Source organism: Hippocampus bargibanti, linkage group LG02, assembly GCF_051943395.1.
Source record: "Hippocampus bargibanti isolate YZ-2025 linkage group LG02, ASM5194339v1, whole genome shotgun sequence".
NCBI lineage: Eukaryota > Metazoa > Chordata > Actinopteri > Syngnathiformes > Syngnathidae > Hippocampus > Hippocampus bargibanti.
Window position 1 is genome coordinate 23,223,864 of NC_142735.1, and position 13,260 is coordinate 23,237,123.

The 13,260-nt window shown below is 42.3% G+C and overlaps 1 protein-coding gene across 2 annotated transcripts; it reads right to left on the reverse strand.

The window, feature by feature from the left end:
• Positions 1-235: 235 nt before the first annotated feature.
• Positions 236-11,112, reverse strand: LOC148902072 (5,6-dihydroxyindole-2-carboxylic acid oxidase-like). Of its 2 annotated transcripts, XM_088990299.1 has the most exons (8): positions 10,706-11,112; positions 8,456-8,778; positions 7,415-7,619; positions 7,188-7,355; positions 5,096-5,275; positions 4,872-5,018; positions 4,639-4,809; positions 236-1,107 (listed from the first exon to the last, which is right to left on the reverse strand). In XM_088990299.1, exons 1-8 carry the CDS (start codon positions 11,061-11,063, stop codon positions 962-964), a joined length of 1,698 nt encoding a protein of 565 aa, XP_088846425.1. In that variant the 5' UTR covers positions 11,064-11,112; the 3' UTR covers positions 236-961. The 2 variants fall into 2 exon arrangements, with proteins under 2 accessions (XP_088846425.1, XP_088846426.1); XM_088990300.1 differs by lacking the exon at positions 236-1,107 and having other exon boundaries at positions 1,124-4,809; positions 10,706-11,110.
• Positions 11,113-13,260: the final 2,148 nt, after the last annotated feature.

Below are 13,260 nucleotides of genomic sequence, written 5' to 3' on the forward strand. Positions count from 1 at the left end.
TAATAAATACTTATATTGCATATATGTATTTATACATATTTGACATATGTAACCTAATGTAGCTATTTGATATGTTTCGCGTGCTACACACACACTTTGTGAATCAATGCTGCTCCCTAATTTGTCACTGGCATGGCTGATGATTTTTATCTAAAAATAACATGATACAGCAGAGACATAGGAAACATTTAATTGAATACTGTATTTTTAATATTTGACTCTCCAGTCATGTTAACTGCAATGCTAACCGATGGGGGGGAGGGGCAAAAACAAGGCATAATTTCTGCTTGAAATTGGTACACGTTTTTAAATATATAATGAGGATATTCACAAAATTATGCTAAAAGCAGTTGCTTCAAATATATTGTACAGTGAGACCTCAACTTACAAACACCTTATCTTACAAACCTTTTGTGCTACAAACGTGAAATTTATGAAAATTAAACCTTATAATATTTTTTTTTTTAGATACACACTTTTCGCTTTACACACTCTGTCTGGGAACCAATTAAGTTGAGGTCTCACTGTATTTGATATCTTTATTTTTTTTAACTGCTCAATAAGTGGCAGGGACAAAAATACATTTTAAAAATACTCAAGAGCTATATGGTGTATCACGATTCCAACAACTACACTTATATTTTATCCCAGGGATAAAATATATAATTATATAGTTATATAATTTCAACAACAATCGCATGCTTCTTTTTTTAACGGTGTTAATGGAGACAAAAATAAAGAAAAGCATCAAATTAGCAGCTCAAAAACCACGGAAAGGAAACGATATATGCATTATATTCCCCTTTGTTGGAAGCAAGTGGTCTCCTGATGGTGTCCCGCATGACGTATTATACTTGCGGGGATAGAGCACTCCCTGCGGGTAAAGTAGTGCCACTACAAATGTTTGACACCAGTTTTCGACACTGAGATGGTTTGGACACGTCCGCAGGAGAGAGAGTGACTACATCGGGAGAAGGATGCTGAGCCTTGAAATGCCAGGAGGAGGTTTATGGATGTGGTCAAAGAGGACATGAAGGTAGCCGGTGTGAGAGAAGAGGATGCACAAAACCGGGATAGATTGAGGACATTGATTCGCTGTGCCGACCCCTGAAGGGAAAAGTCGAAAGGAAAAGAAGAAGAGTTTTCAACACAAAAATAAAAGAAAATGAAATATTGCGTTAAACAGTCGCCACTGATGTCTTTGTGAATGGGAGGAATGTCGGAGCAATTTGACTACCATCGCTGGACAGCTCTGGGGCCATTGTGCTTTTTTGCGCCTGTAATGGGCAGCATCTTCACAGCCCCACTTTGTTCAGTGGAAAGGACAGTGCTGTTGGACAGTCTGCGGTTGGATGGATGCATGGCTTGAGGAGCCCGCGATAAGAAGAAAGCAGCGTCAGCGCAGAGCGCCGATGCGTATGTGGAACTGTCGCGGCTTGGAATTGAAGCGGATTTATGTGGGACAGGAGATGTAAGACAATCTCTTTTCGTCAATGGATGCTACAGCTTCGTGTTTGCTTTCAACATTTAGCTTGTAGTAGACGTACTGTCATGATCTGGTTAGCGACCAGCGGGTAGCGACGTCAGCCCTGCCTGCAGCCTCGCAGGTGCTGGTCGTTTAATCATTGACACTTAAAAGGACACCTGGCACGACCATCCCGTGCCGATTCATTGTTTGTTTGCTGCTTGGTTGCAGCATGCATCGTGTACGTGTTTGTTTAACCTTGGCGGGCTTTTACTTTTGGTCTTCTTTTGCTACTTTGTATTTTTTCCATTCATATCATTTTGATGTTTTACATTTTGTTCCTGCTGACTTTATTTTAATACAATTTTTCAAACAACCTCCTGCTCCCTCCTGCCTGCTTTTTGGGATCCGAACCCGCCATCACCACCTCGCAAAACGTGACAGAATGAATCGGCCTACCATCGGATCCCGCAGGTACATCGGACCCGTCTCATTTCCACCCTGTGCCTGGCAATGCTACGTCCACGTTAGCGCAAGCCTCCTCGAGTTTGAATCGCGTCACTCGACGAGCCGCAACGTCCACGTAAACGTCCGGCCGAGACCTCCTTCCAGGTGGCCGTCCAGGGTGAAACTGGGTGACTGGCAGTGTACGCCCACGTCCAGCCACGCTGTCGACGTACATGACGAATTGAGTCTCATCCACGACGAGCCGTGCAACGTCCGCGTCAACGTCAGTCCGAGACCCCACTCACCGCTGGATCCCGGAGCGGCTCTGGACTGGTCTCGTTCCCCCGGAGCCGGGCAGTTCACGCCCACGTCGGCGTCCGGCCGAGACCTGGTCCCATGCGGCCGTACGGGGTGCCATTCTGCACCTGGCAGTTCGACGTCCACGCAGAGCCATGCGCCGTCGCGTGAACGTGCGAGAGGGATCGCACTCACGCCCACGACGATCCGTGCCGCGTCTTCGTCCACCCCAGGCCGAGTCCCGTTCCCATCAGGCCGCCGCCCGTCGTATGCTGGAGAGGCAGCGGTTGCCCTCTCCACCGACCGTTCCCTGGCGAGTGGACCTTTTGGGAGACTGTTGGGACTTCTGGAAGCAGCCCCTTGAAGGGGGGGTACTGTCATGATCTGGTTGGCGACCAACGGGGGGCGCTGTCGGCCCCGCCTGCACCTGCACAGGTGCTGGTCGTCCCGATCAGATTGGCGACCAGCGGGTAGCGACGTCAGCCCTGCCGGCAGCCTCGCAGGTGCTGGTCGTTATAATCAATAACACTTAGAAGGACACCTGGCACGATCATCCGGTGCCGATTCATTGTTTGTTTGCTGCTTGGTTGCTGCATGCATCGTGTACGTGTTTGTTTAACCTTGGCGGACTTTTACACTTGGTTTTCTTTTGCTACTTTGTATTTTCCATTCAGATCATTTTGATGTTTACTGGGGCGGCCCGGTAGTCAAGTGGTTAGCACACCGGCTTCACAGTGCAGAGGTCGCCGGTTCGCGTCCCGGTCCGGCCTCCCTGTGTGGAGTTTGCATGTTCTCCCCGGACCCGCGTGGGTTTTCTCCGGGTACTCCGGTTTCCTCCCACACTCCAAAAACATGCATGGCAGGCAGATTGACTACTCCAAATTGTCCCTAGGTGTAAGTGTGAGAGTGACTGTTGTACGTCTTTGTGTGCCCTGCGATTGGCTGGCAACCAATTCAGGGTGTCCCCCGCCTCGTGCCCGAAGACAGCAGAGATGGGCTGCAGCAACCCCCGCGACCCTAATGAGGAATAAGCGGTATGGAAAATGAGATGAGATGAGACATTTTGTTACTGCTGACCTTTATTTTAATACAATTAGTCAAACAACCTCCTACTCACTCCTGCCTGCTTCTTGGGATCCGCACCCGCCATCACCACCTCGCGAACCGTGACACGTACAAATTCCACCATGACGTCCCTGATCGACTGCTGACATGGATGCTTTGATCCTCTCCTCTTTCAACTAGAACTGCTTCATGTCATCACAAAGAGGGTACAGCAAGTCCTGAAGAATGAATGACTCTGTGTCTTTGTATTGTCATATTTGTTATTTTTTCAAGTTTTTTTTCCAAGATGGCAGCGCGTGAACACGCAGCGGCTCCCCTCTCCCGGCAAATTGGCGTTTTCATGTTTATGTTTGTTACAGTAATTATAAGTGCCTTGCATGCTGGGTCCGAGAGGACAGTAATTTCATCTGTGCTGTATGTCATGCATATTAGCATATTTGACAATAAAGCTGACTTTGACTTTATTACTCTTATTGATTCATCTGACCCAAATTGTGATGTTGCTTGGATCTTTGTTTTCTTAACTTATGACTTTAATTATTTACATTTGCATATTCCCTATTTCTGTTTATCTATTTTCCCTAATTAAAAAAATAAAAAACGTCGGGTGCCAACTTCTCAAAACTCTCTTTTTTTTTTCAATGTGCGGCTGTTCTGTGAAAGAAGGGTATGCCGGTTTTTGTCCTAAAAAAACGCGACTGGAATGTCTGGAAATCGTGACTGTCTATCTATCTATGATCTGATCAGGAGTCGAGCTAGGGGTGTGGTGAAGCCTATCCCAGCTACAGGCGTGGTGCACCTTGAACAACTTGCCAGCCAATTGCAGGGCAAACAAAGAGAAACAACCACACACACGCTCAGTCTCACCTCGGGACAATTTAGATTACTCCATTCACATGCCATGCGTGTTTTCGGAATGTGACAGGAAACCGGACTACCCGAAACGCACTCAAGCATAAGTAGAACATGCAAACTGCACATAGAAAGATTCAAATTGACAACCTCGACATTGTGCACAAAGCAGTCGTCCACCATGCCGCATGCATTCTTGTAAAAATTGTAGAAATTAAATGAATATTTACCACAAGACAGCACAAATTAAAACTTAATCAAGTGATTATTTGGAGGACTTGTTGTTTGCTTGTTTTTAGGATTGTGTCATGTTACTTTGAAGTAACTATAATCATGTTTTCCCCCCAAAGCAGTCATGTTTTGGTTGACCTGGAAGACTATAAATACTCTTTGGTTCTCCTGCATTCTGACAGCATTCAATTAGCCTTGTTTTGTCTTGAAGTTACAATACGATTACAAATGACAGATTATGAGGCACGTGGGTGAAGCCGTAGCTCAGACGGCTGACTGACTTTTGCCGTCATCGTAACGCTGGTACTGATCCCCAAGCAGCGGCTGGAATCCATCCATTTTACGAGACCTGCTGCGTACAGCACAGGTGGTGGTCACGAAGACCACGCCGACAACCACTAGGGCGGCGATGATGCCCATTGTGATCATTTCGGTCAGTGTGAAAGGTTGACCTTGAGATAAAAGCTGAGTTTAGAATAGCAGTCAGAAAAATAATGGAGTGGCTTTTGCATACCTGGCCATTCGGCTTCGTAAGAGTAGCCAAGGTTTTCTGGAGCGGTCATGAACATCTCAGCATTCGTCACGGGAGGCCAAAAAGGAACCATATTGTAGCCTCGGTTGTGACCGATCGGGGCATTTTGGTCAGGATACTCGGCCGAGCCTGTTAAGAAAATCCAAGATCGTCCTCTGTGTTGACAAGAGAGCTCTAACTAAGCATTTTGTGTCACCAAGACGTACCTGGGCTGTGTCTGCGCAGCCACTCATCGAAGATAGCGTCCGTGTAGGTATGGAGCAGGACAAAGATGGGGTCATTGGGCGAAAGGTGGGTCTGACCCCCGGTGCCGTTCAGGAACAAATGGGCCAGGTTATGGAGGCTCCTTACTGCGGGGTCATAGTTCCCTTGGGGGGCACTATAGCCTAGACTCCACAAAATAACATTAACTTTAAAACCCGACCTACTGTGAAAATTGAGGTCACACATTCTGACAGTTTAATTATTATATTTTTTTTAGACCAAACTTAAACAACTCAAACCATTTTTTATAAATAGAGACCCCATTTTAAAACTTGACCAAACTTTGACATTTACCCTTAAAGGAACACTTTTTCAGACAGTCAGAAGCCAGAGGAAAATCCTTTGCGGTTACCACGCACAGGCTTGACAAACCAAAAGGTGGTTAAAAACCAATTTTTTTTTGTGCCCATCAGAAGGTTGGTGAAAAAAAATGATCAGGGGAGAAAAGGTACAGGTTGGGTATTCAAATTTAATATCAGGTATTTATGTATTTTATTTATTTATTTATTTATTTACATTAAGGCAATTGTTATACAAACACATTTTAAAAATATTTTCTATTTCCTTTCACATCATTTTATTTTCTCGGATTTCCTGTCATAATGTCACATTCTGTCCGCCTTCACATGTCATCACAACCTGTCCAACTTTATAAAAGATCTCCCAACAAGCTCCACCTCTCGCTTTCCTCTTGGCTCTTCTCCCCTGCATGCCCCTCGGGGTGGGCAGTCACATTTTGTGCCGTCCCAAAGATTAAAGAATCTTTCTATTTTTACTTTTGATTCCTGCTTCATTAATAACGACCCTAACAATTTATTCATTTATAATAATAATATATTATATTTATAAGGACCTTTCAAAATTCAATGTATCTATTAATTTGTTATTTACTTGTTTATTGATGTATCTTTTCCTGTATGTATGTATGTATGTATGTATGTATGTATGTATGTATGTATGTATGTATGTATGTATGTATGTATGTATGCATGTATGTATGAATTAATGTATTTAGTTGGTTATTTATTTATGCATTCATTTTTTCATTTATGTATGTATGTATTTATTTATTTACTTTTTATTTGTTTGTTTATTTGAACATTTATTTATTGATATATGTATGTATGTATTTATTTGGTCAGTTTTTATTCATCCATGTTTTTATGTATGTAGATTTTTATTTATATATTCATTCATGTATTCATTTATTTGTGTATTCATGTCTTCATTCATTCATTTATTCATTCACTTATTCATTCAATCACATTTTTATTTATGTATGTATTATTTTTTTATTTTTAAAATTATTTATTTGTTTGTTTATTTGAGCATGTATCCATAGATATTTCTTTATGTGGTCATTTTGTATTCATTCATGTTGTATTTATTTATTTATTTGTGTGTTTATTTATTTATGTGTTTATTTATTTGTTTATCTATGTATTTATCTATTGTTTATTTATTTTTTATATTTTAAAATATTTTCTATTAAATGGTCCGTGTGGGTTTTCTCCGGGTCCTCCGGTTTCCTCCCACATTCCAAAAACATGCATGGCAGGCAGATTGAACACTCCAAATTCTCCCTAGGTGTGAGTGTGAGAGTGACTGTCGTTTGTCTTTGTGTGCCCTGTGATTGGCTGGAAACCAATTCAGGGTGCCCGAAGTGCCCAGGGTGCCCCCGCCTCGTGCCCGAAGACAGCTGGGATTGGCTCCAGCACCCCCCGCGACCCTAATGAGGAATAAGCGGTACGGAAAATGGATGGATGGATGTATTATGATTAAAATCATTAAAGTGGACACCCAACAAAGCAAAGAATGCCAATACTAAATATGGCAGTTTTTTTTTTGTTACCAACCAGAAAAAAATCATTTTGGGAGGGCACACGAATGTATGCACGGGTACTCTCCAAAAAATGGTCCTTTAACCTTCAATGGGGCACCTAGAAGCCTGAAACACACAGGCCTCTCCGTACTCCAGTACTCCCTTAATATTGGCTCCAGGTCTCCATTCAAACTAGATGCAAGCAGGCTCACCTTCAACCGTGTTTCTGAAGCTTTCAGAGGAAGTAGAGTAGAATGGCGCTGTATCAAAAGTGCTGACTTGCAGGCAATCGGCCACATCCTGAGGTTCCGGGAGGCGTTGGACCATTGGCCTGTCGACGTTGCCGCCCGGGTTCCTTCTTATCGGAGACGTCTCCGTGCCTACAAGGAGAAACATAATGCGAGCATAGAGTAAAATCAACGACGACTAACGGCCTTACTGTTGCAGATGGTTCCCAGCGTGTCGTAGTCGGTCACGCTCTCGCAGATGACCCGCCATTGCGAAAAGATGGAGTTGGAACTGAGCGAATCGGCATCAAAGCTGCTTTGGGCTCCCATCAGGTCATCTGTGCAAATGTCGCACGTGGTGCCGCCGATGGCAAAGTTCCAGTAGGGTAGGGCGAATATTGGCTCTTGTAGCATGTCCTGGTGTGGGTTTGTACCAAACGGAAAATTACAGATCAGGTCACGGATTGGTTGGGAATACAAAGTTGGACAAATTTTGACTCTGAGTACCACCTAAAAAAATGGTTATCCATGTAGGACATGGTTGCAAATAAGAGGATTTCACTTTAATTGTAAGGAAGCTCAAAGTTCAAACTACAGAATGCTGTCTATTTTTTTTTTTTTTTTGAATATGTGGTTCAAATGATAAATGGTTTTGGGAGAACCAAATGTGAATGTGTCACATTTCAGTTTGTGACCAACAGGTGGCACAATAGGGCTCCCCCTGCTGCTTCACATCTATTGGCCGTTTGTTATTAGTGGATTATAAAAGGACTACCAGTGTGGAGTCATTGTTTGTTTCACACTGTCAGGTTTGCTATGTTTTCAGTAATGTTTTAGTCATGGTTTTGTTTGTTATTTTGGACATTTTTGTTCTGATGACTTTGCCCCTTTTTGATTTAGTTCCTTCCCACTTCATTTCATACAATTGTCAAATACACCCTGCGACTCCCTCCAGCTTGCTTTTTTTTGAGGCCCACCCTCAACTTGCAAATTGTGGCAGAATGTGTCCCAAGTCTTGAAAACATTTTTCATTTATCCTGTATTTGATAGTTGTCCTTGTTAAGCGCTTTGTTACAGTTTCAGGTGTTGTTAAAGTGCTATATAAATCAATACATATTGTGTTGTATTGTTTTCTTTTATTCTGAACTGATGTGTGTACTTTATTTTGAAGGCCAAACCATGAGATTTGAACGCTGAACCCCATTTTCCATCCAAGTGCACTCAACACATGCTAAAGTGGCCCATTGACTTACTTGCATATCTCGCTCCAGCTGGAGCAGGTGGTACCGATGCCAAGTGACGAATCCGGGACCCTCATGAGAGAAATCCACCCCTCCGAAACTGGGTTGACCGGCGCCAAGGAAGGTCTTCCCGACGGAGTAGTAATGGCTCCACACAAAGTAGTTGTAGATGGTGATGTTCTCGAAGCGTGTGATGTTACCATCGGGACCGAGGATCTCGGCGTGGCGCCGAGTGGTGATCACGAGGTCTGGGTGCACCGTGCGCTTGGCTTGGTCCAGCGCGTTGATAAAGGCTCGCTTCTCTGTGGCGTTGAGTTGCATTATGTTTCTTCTCACTGCAGATGTCAGTTAGTCACATGTGAGTCTGTTTGATAACCATGGAACCTGCACCCCCCACCCCTCGTCCCCAAATGTTTCAAAGTTGCAATGCTACATCTGCACGTTGTAAAATCAAAGACCAGAGATTCATACTCGGGGTATTAAAAGTGTTATGGACCGTTGGTTTTATCATGTCACATTTAAATTTTTGGGTTTAATGGTAAAAAATGAACTTTTGTTTCTAAAAAAACATCAATTTTCCCATTTACATGGGAAAGTGAGCCAAGAGTGGGGGGAAGGTAATGGGTACACCAGACCAAACTTTTTTCACAGTTACCAGCAAAATATTTGCAGAACATTTGTAATTGCTTATTGATGCTTAATCTCACAGGTGTCAAAGTCGAGGCCTGGGGGTCCAAATCTGGCCCGCCATATCATTTAATTTGGTCCGCGAAAGAATATCAAACTTGTGCAAATTCCATGATGCTTGCTAAAGTCAGAAGCAAGATTTCAAATTGTCCCATGTAAACCACAATAATAGTCATTATTTTTTGTAATTCAAATTTGAAAAGTAGTTATTCATTCACTAATTCACTGCCATTCGCGAATTTATTCGGGAATTGAAAATATGACTTTGAGCGCCATTCCCGAATTTGTTTGGGTTTTGGTTTTTCTTGCTGGAGTGCCCTTAAAGCGCTGACCAGACCTCTGGCAATTTTTTTCCCTTTACAAGGAGACGGCATTTCCCTTTTTCCATGTTAGCACTTTGTTCCAGCTTCAGCTGTTGTTAAATCGCTATATTTTTTTACCCGGGTTGAGTGAACGCTGGCGCGTGTGGCTGCCGCTGCTCACCCACAGAAAAAATATCCTGTGACTGTACAGTGTCCTTGAGAGTTTTTAAAGATACTTATAAATGAAATGTATTATTATTATTATTATTATTATTATTATTATTATTATTATTATTATTATTGTATTTTGTACAGCCGCGCCCATTTCAAGCTCAGATAACTCCAGACTCATATAATTTAGGAATGAGCTCTTTCTTTCTGATGAAAGAGCAGTCTTAGGTTTCTTACGCTGAATTGAATGTTTACGTTGTCCTAATACTCAATATTTTCTTGGTCCTGGAAATTGAGTGACAATGACAAAAACCCTGGCACTGGAGTGAACTCACTACATTTTTGTAATGAATGGGTTATTTTGTTCTTCTTTTCCTTTCGGCTTTTCCCTACAGGGGTCGCCACATGAGTTAATTTGTTGTGCACTCTAAGTAATATGTGGAGGGGATTAAACATTCTCGTGGCTTCCCATTCATTCATAACGGCCCGAGAGGAAACTGTAACTACAATGTGGCATGTTGCAAAAAAATGAGTTTAACACCCTTGCTTTATGTCGATGGAAAATCACTTTTAGACCGAGCCATGTCCCGATTAAATTGAGCTACTTCCCTTCTGTTCAACATCGTGACTTTGTCCTAAAATGCTTAAATGCTTAATGCAAATTTATATGACAGTATGAGGGTACAGTGGACTCATATTGCACCTCACAGTACAGAGGTACTCATTTGCAGGTCCAGTCTTTCTGTGTGGAGTTTGCATGTGTGCCCGGGTGGCTTTTCTCTGGGTACTCCGCTTTCCTCCCAAATTCCAAAAACATGCATGGCAGATTGACGGAAAATTGTAAATTCTCCTGAAGTGTGATTATGAGAATGAATGGTTGTCTATATTTGCCCAGTGAATGGCTGGAAAAAAACAGTTCAGGATTTCGCATGCATAGTGCTCATAGACACCCGCGACCCCTGTGAGGATAAAGCGGTCCATAAAATGGATGACTGAATATAACGGCGTGCTAAATTGACCAATTTTATCTAATTAGATGACAGTGTTCGATTTTTCATGCCACACAGGTGTACCGAGTGTTCCGTCCATGGAGCGCACTCACCCACAGACACTCTCTGGTCACAGTTGACTCCGGACCAGCCATGTCTGCACCGTCCACAGTTGTAGCCGCTGAAATTGCCACTGCAGCGGCACGTCCTGTTGAAGAAACGGACCGGCCAGCGTTCTCTGTCGTCCACGCCGTCGTGCGGGTACTGGGGGCCGTGAGGACGCGCGTCCGCCACGATGGACGTGCACTGTCCGCGGCCCACGCCGGAGCCGCACGGGCCTGCGTCGACACCCGGCGGGGACGGGCAGCACTGGCCGCTTTGGAGGATCTCGGGGGTCACGCACTCTCTGGGGAACTGGGCGCCCACCGGAAGTGAGCCAAGCACGACCAATGCACAGCAGTACCGCCACATTGCGTCCGAATGAGTTCTTCCTGGCTGCTCCTGGGTTCTCTTTACCAGACCCCCGCCCCACCTTGATCCACACCCCCCCAACCCCACTTCCAAACAAGTGAAGTGATTTAAAAGAGCAGATTAGCACATGACTACCCCCCACCCCCATTTTTTGTGCCTCTGCCCGCGTGAGCCAATCACGCACGAACATCAGCATCATTTACTCAAGTTCCTCTTCTGGGGATTTTGTGGCATGAAAAGAAAAAGAAAATGAAAAGTCACAAAGGTTCTTTTTAGGGTCTTAACATTAAATGATAACTAATTTAGGTGCAAATATATTGTATATATTTAATATATATAAAATGTATATACTCTAAAATATATTGTAATCGGGTTGGATTGGATGTACCTTTATTCATCTCACAGTGGAGAAATTTACATTTCACAGCAGCGTTAAGTTATGAAAGGAAGAGGAAAGGAAAGAAAGAAGTAGAAAAACAAAGTACAGGAGCTGCTGGAAAGGCAGCCACTCTCGCGGAAAATCAAGTTTATTTATTGGTTTCTCAAATCTACTTGTCACTTATGAACCAAATTGATCCTGACATTTTAAACACACAACTTTGCCGTTCATGAAATGTTGGAACTCCATTAATAATAATAATAATAATAATAATAATAATAATAATAATAATAATAATAATAATAATCATATATTTCATTTCCAATATTTATGTATGAATGTATTTATTTATTTATTTATTTATTTATTTATTTATTTATTTATTTATTTATCAGCATGGATGCTACTTTTTTTTCTAATGAGACGCAACTGGGTAGAATAATAAAGAAATCAAGACACAGTCCAATTATACACGCCAACTAACTCTTACATTGTCTTTTTCCTCTTTTTTCCCCCTTTTTTTCCAATCAAAGGCAGGGATTGTCTAAAAAGGCCGAGTCACATGGTTCCACATGACCACCACCACCCCTCATCCCCCAGGTTTTTCTTGCACATGAACATGCCAGAAAACACGTGATCAAAGTGTGGACTCAAGAGAGATCGTCACAGGACAGCATTAAATACAAGAATTAAATACAACTTGCACATCACTGTTGACAGAAAATTGAGTTTGGAACTTCAATTTAAATAAAAATCATGTAAAATATGCACCTGTAATATTCCAACACGTGAAAAAGTTATCTCATGAAATAAAACTTGAACTGTTTTTGGAATATGGACAATTTGAAATTCCAGCCATTTTAAGCAAAAACCGTTAGACGAGCTGCAGAAAGCTTCCCAGAACAACTGAAATTCGCCCATTGGTCACCAGTGGTGCTTCAATTCGTGGCAACTCTGTGCTGATTCCCATTTAACACGATAACCTGTGTACTGTCATTCTGAAAACAGCCACATCACTCGTCAGGAGAGGGTGTCCACACTTATTGATCTTCGGGAAATAGATATGTATATTTTCCAATTTGTGTTGCACATGTTATAGGTCCAATTCATGTATTTTTTTAAATATCACAATATCACATATCATTAATAATAATAATAATAATAATAATAATAATAATAATAATAATAATAATAATAATAATAATACGTAATAAACTCTCAAGCACACGCATTTTTTCTGCAGGTGTACAGCGGCAGACACATCAGGGTTTTCTAAATACACGGCTGCAACTTGTTTTAAAGGACAACCGACATCACTTTTTTGTTTCCTAACTGACATCAGAAAAACGTTTTCTAGCATCTAAAATTCCCAAAACACGCAGTATATTTTTATTCAAAAGCAAAATACCAATAAAAATGACTTCAAGTGTCCAAAATCTGCAAAAAATTGAGCTGCAAATTAGGATTTTCAGAAAGTCCCACCCCCAGTTTGTGACGTCACGCCAAGACAGGTTGCATTGCTGGAGAATCAAAACAATGGCTTCAGATTCTGAGAATATGCTTTCTTTTTACACATCCAGTTATGAATATGATTCAAATAGTTCTGAAGAGGAAAGCATACATGTTTGCAGTCGATTAAAGAATTTATTCAGTGTCATTTTGAGGCATCTGGACTGCAATGTAGGGTCCCAGTAAAGAGGCACAAAATGGTGACCTCCTGTGGCCACCTCAATTTCCACAGGCTGATAAATTCCTTATATGGAGCTTGGTCGCCCTCTTCTGGCGACTTTTGGGTGCAACACAAGGTTTTCAGACCAA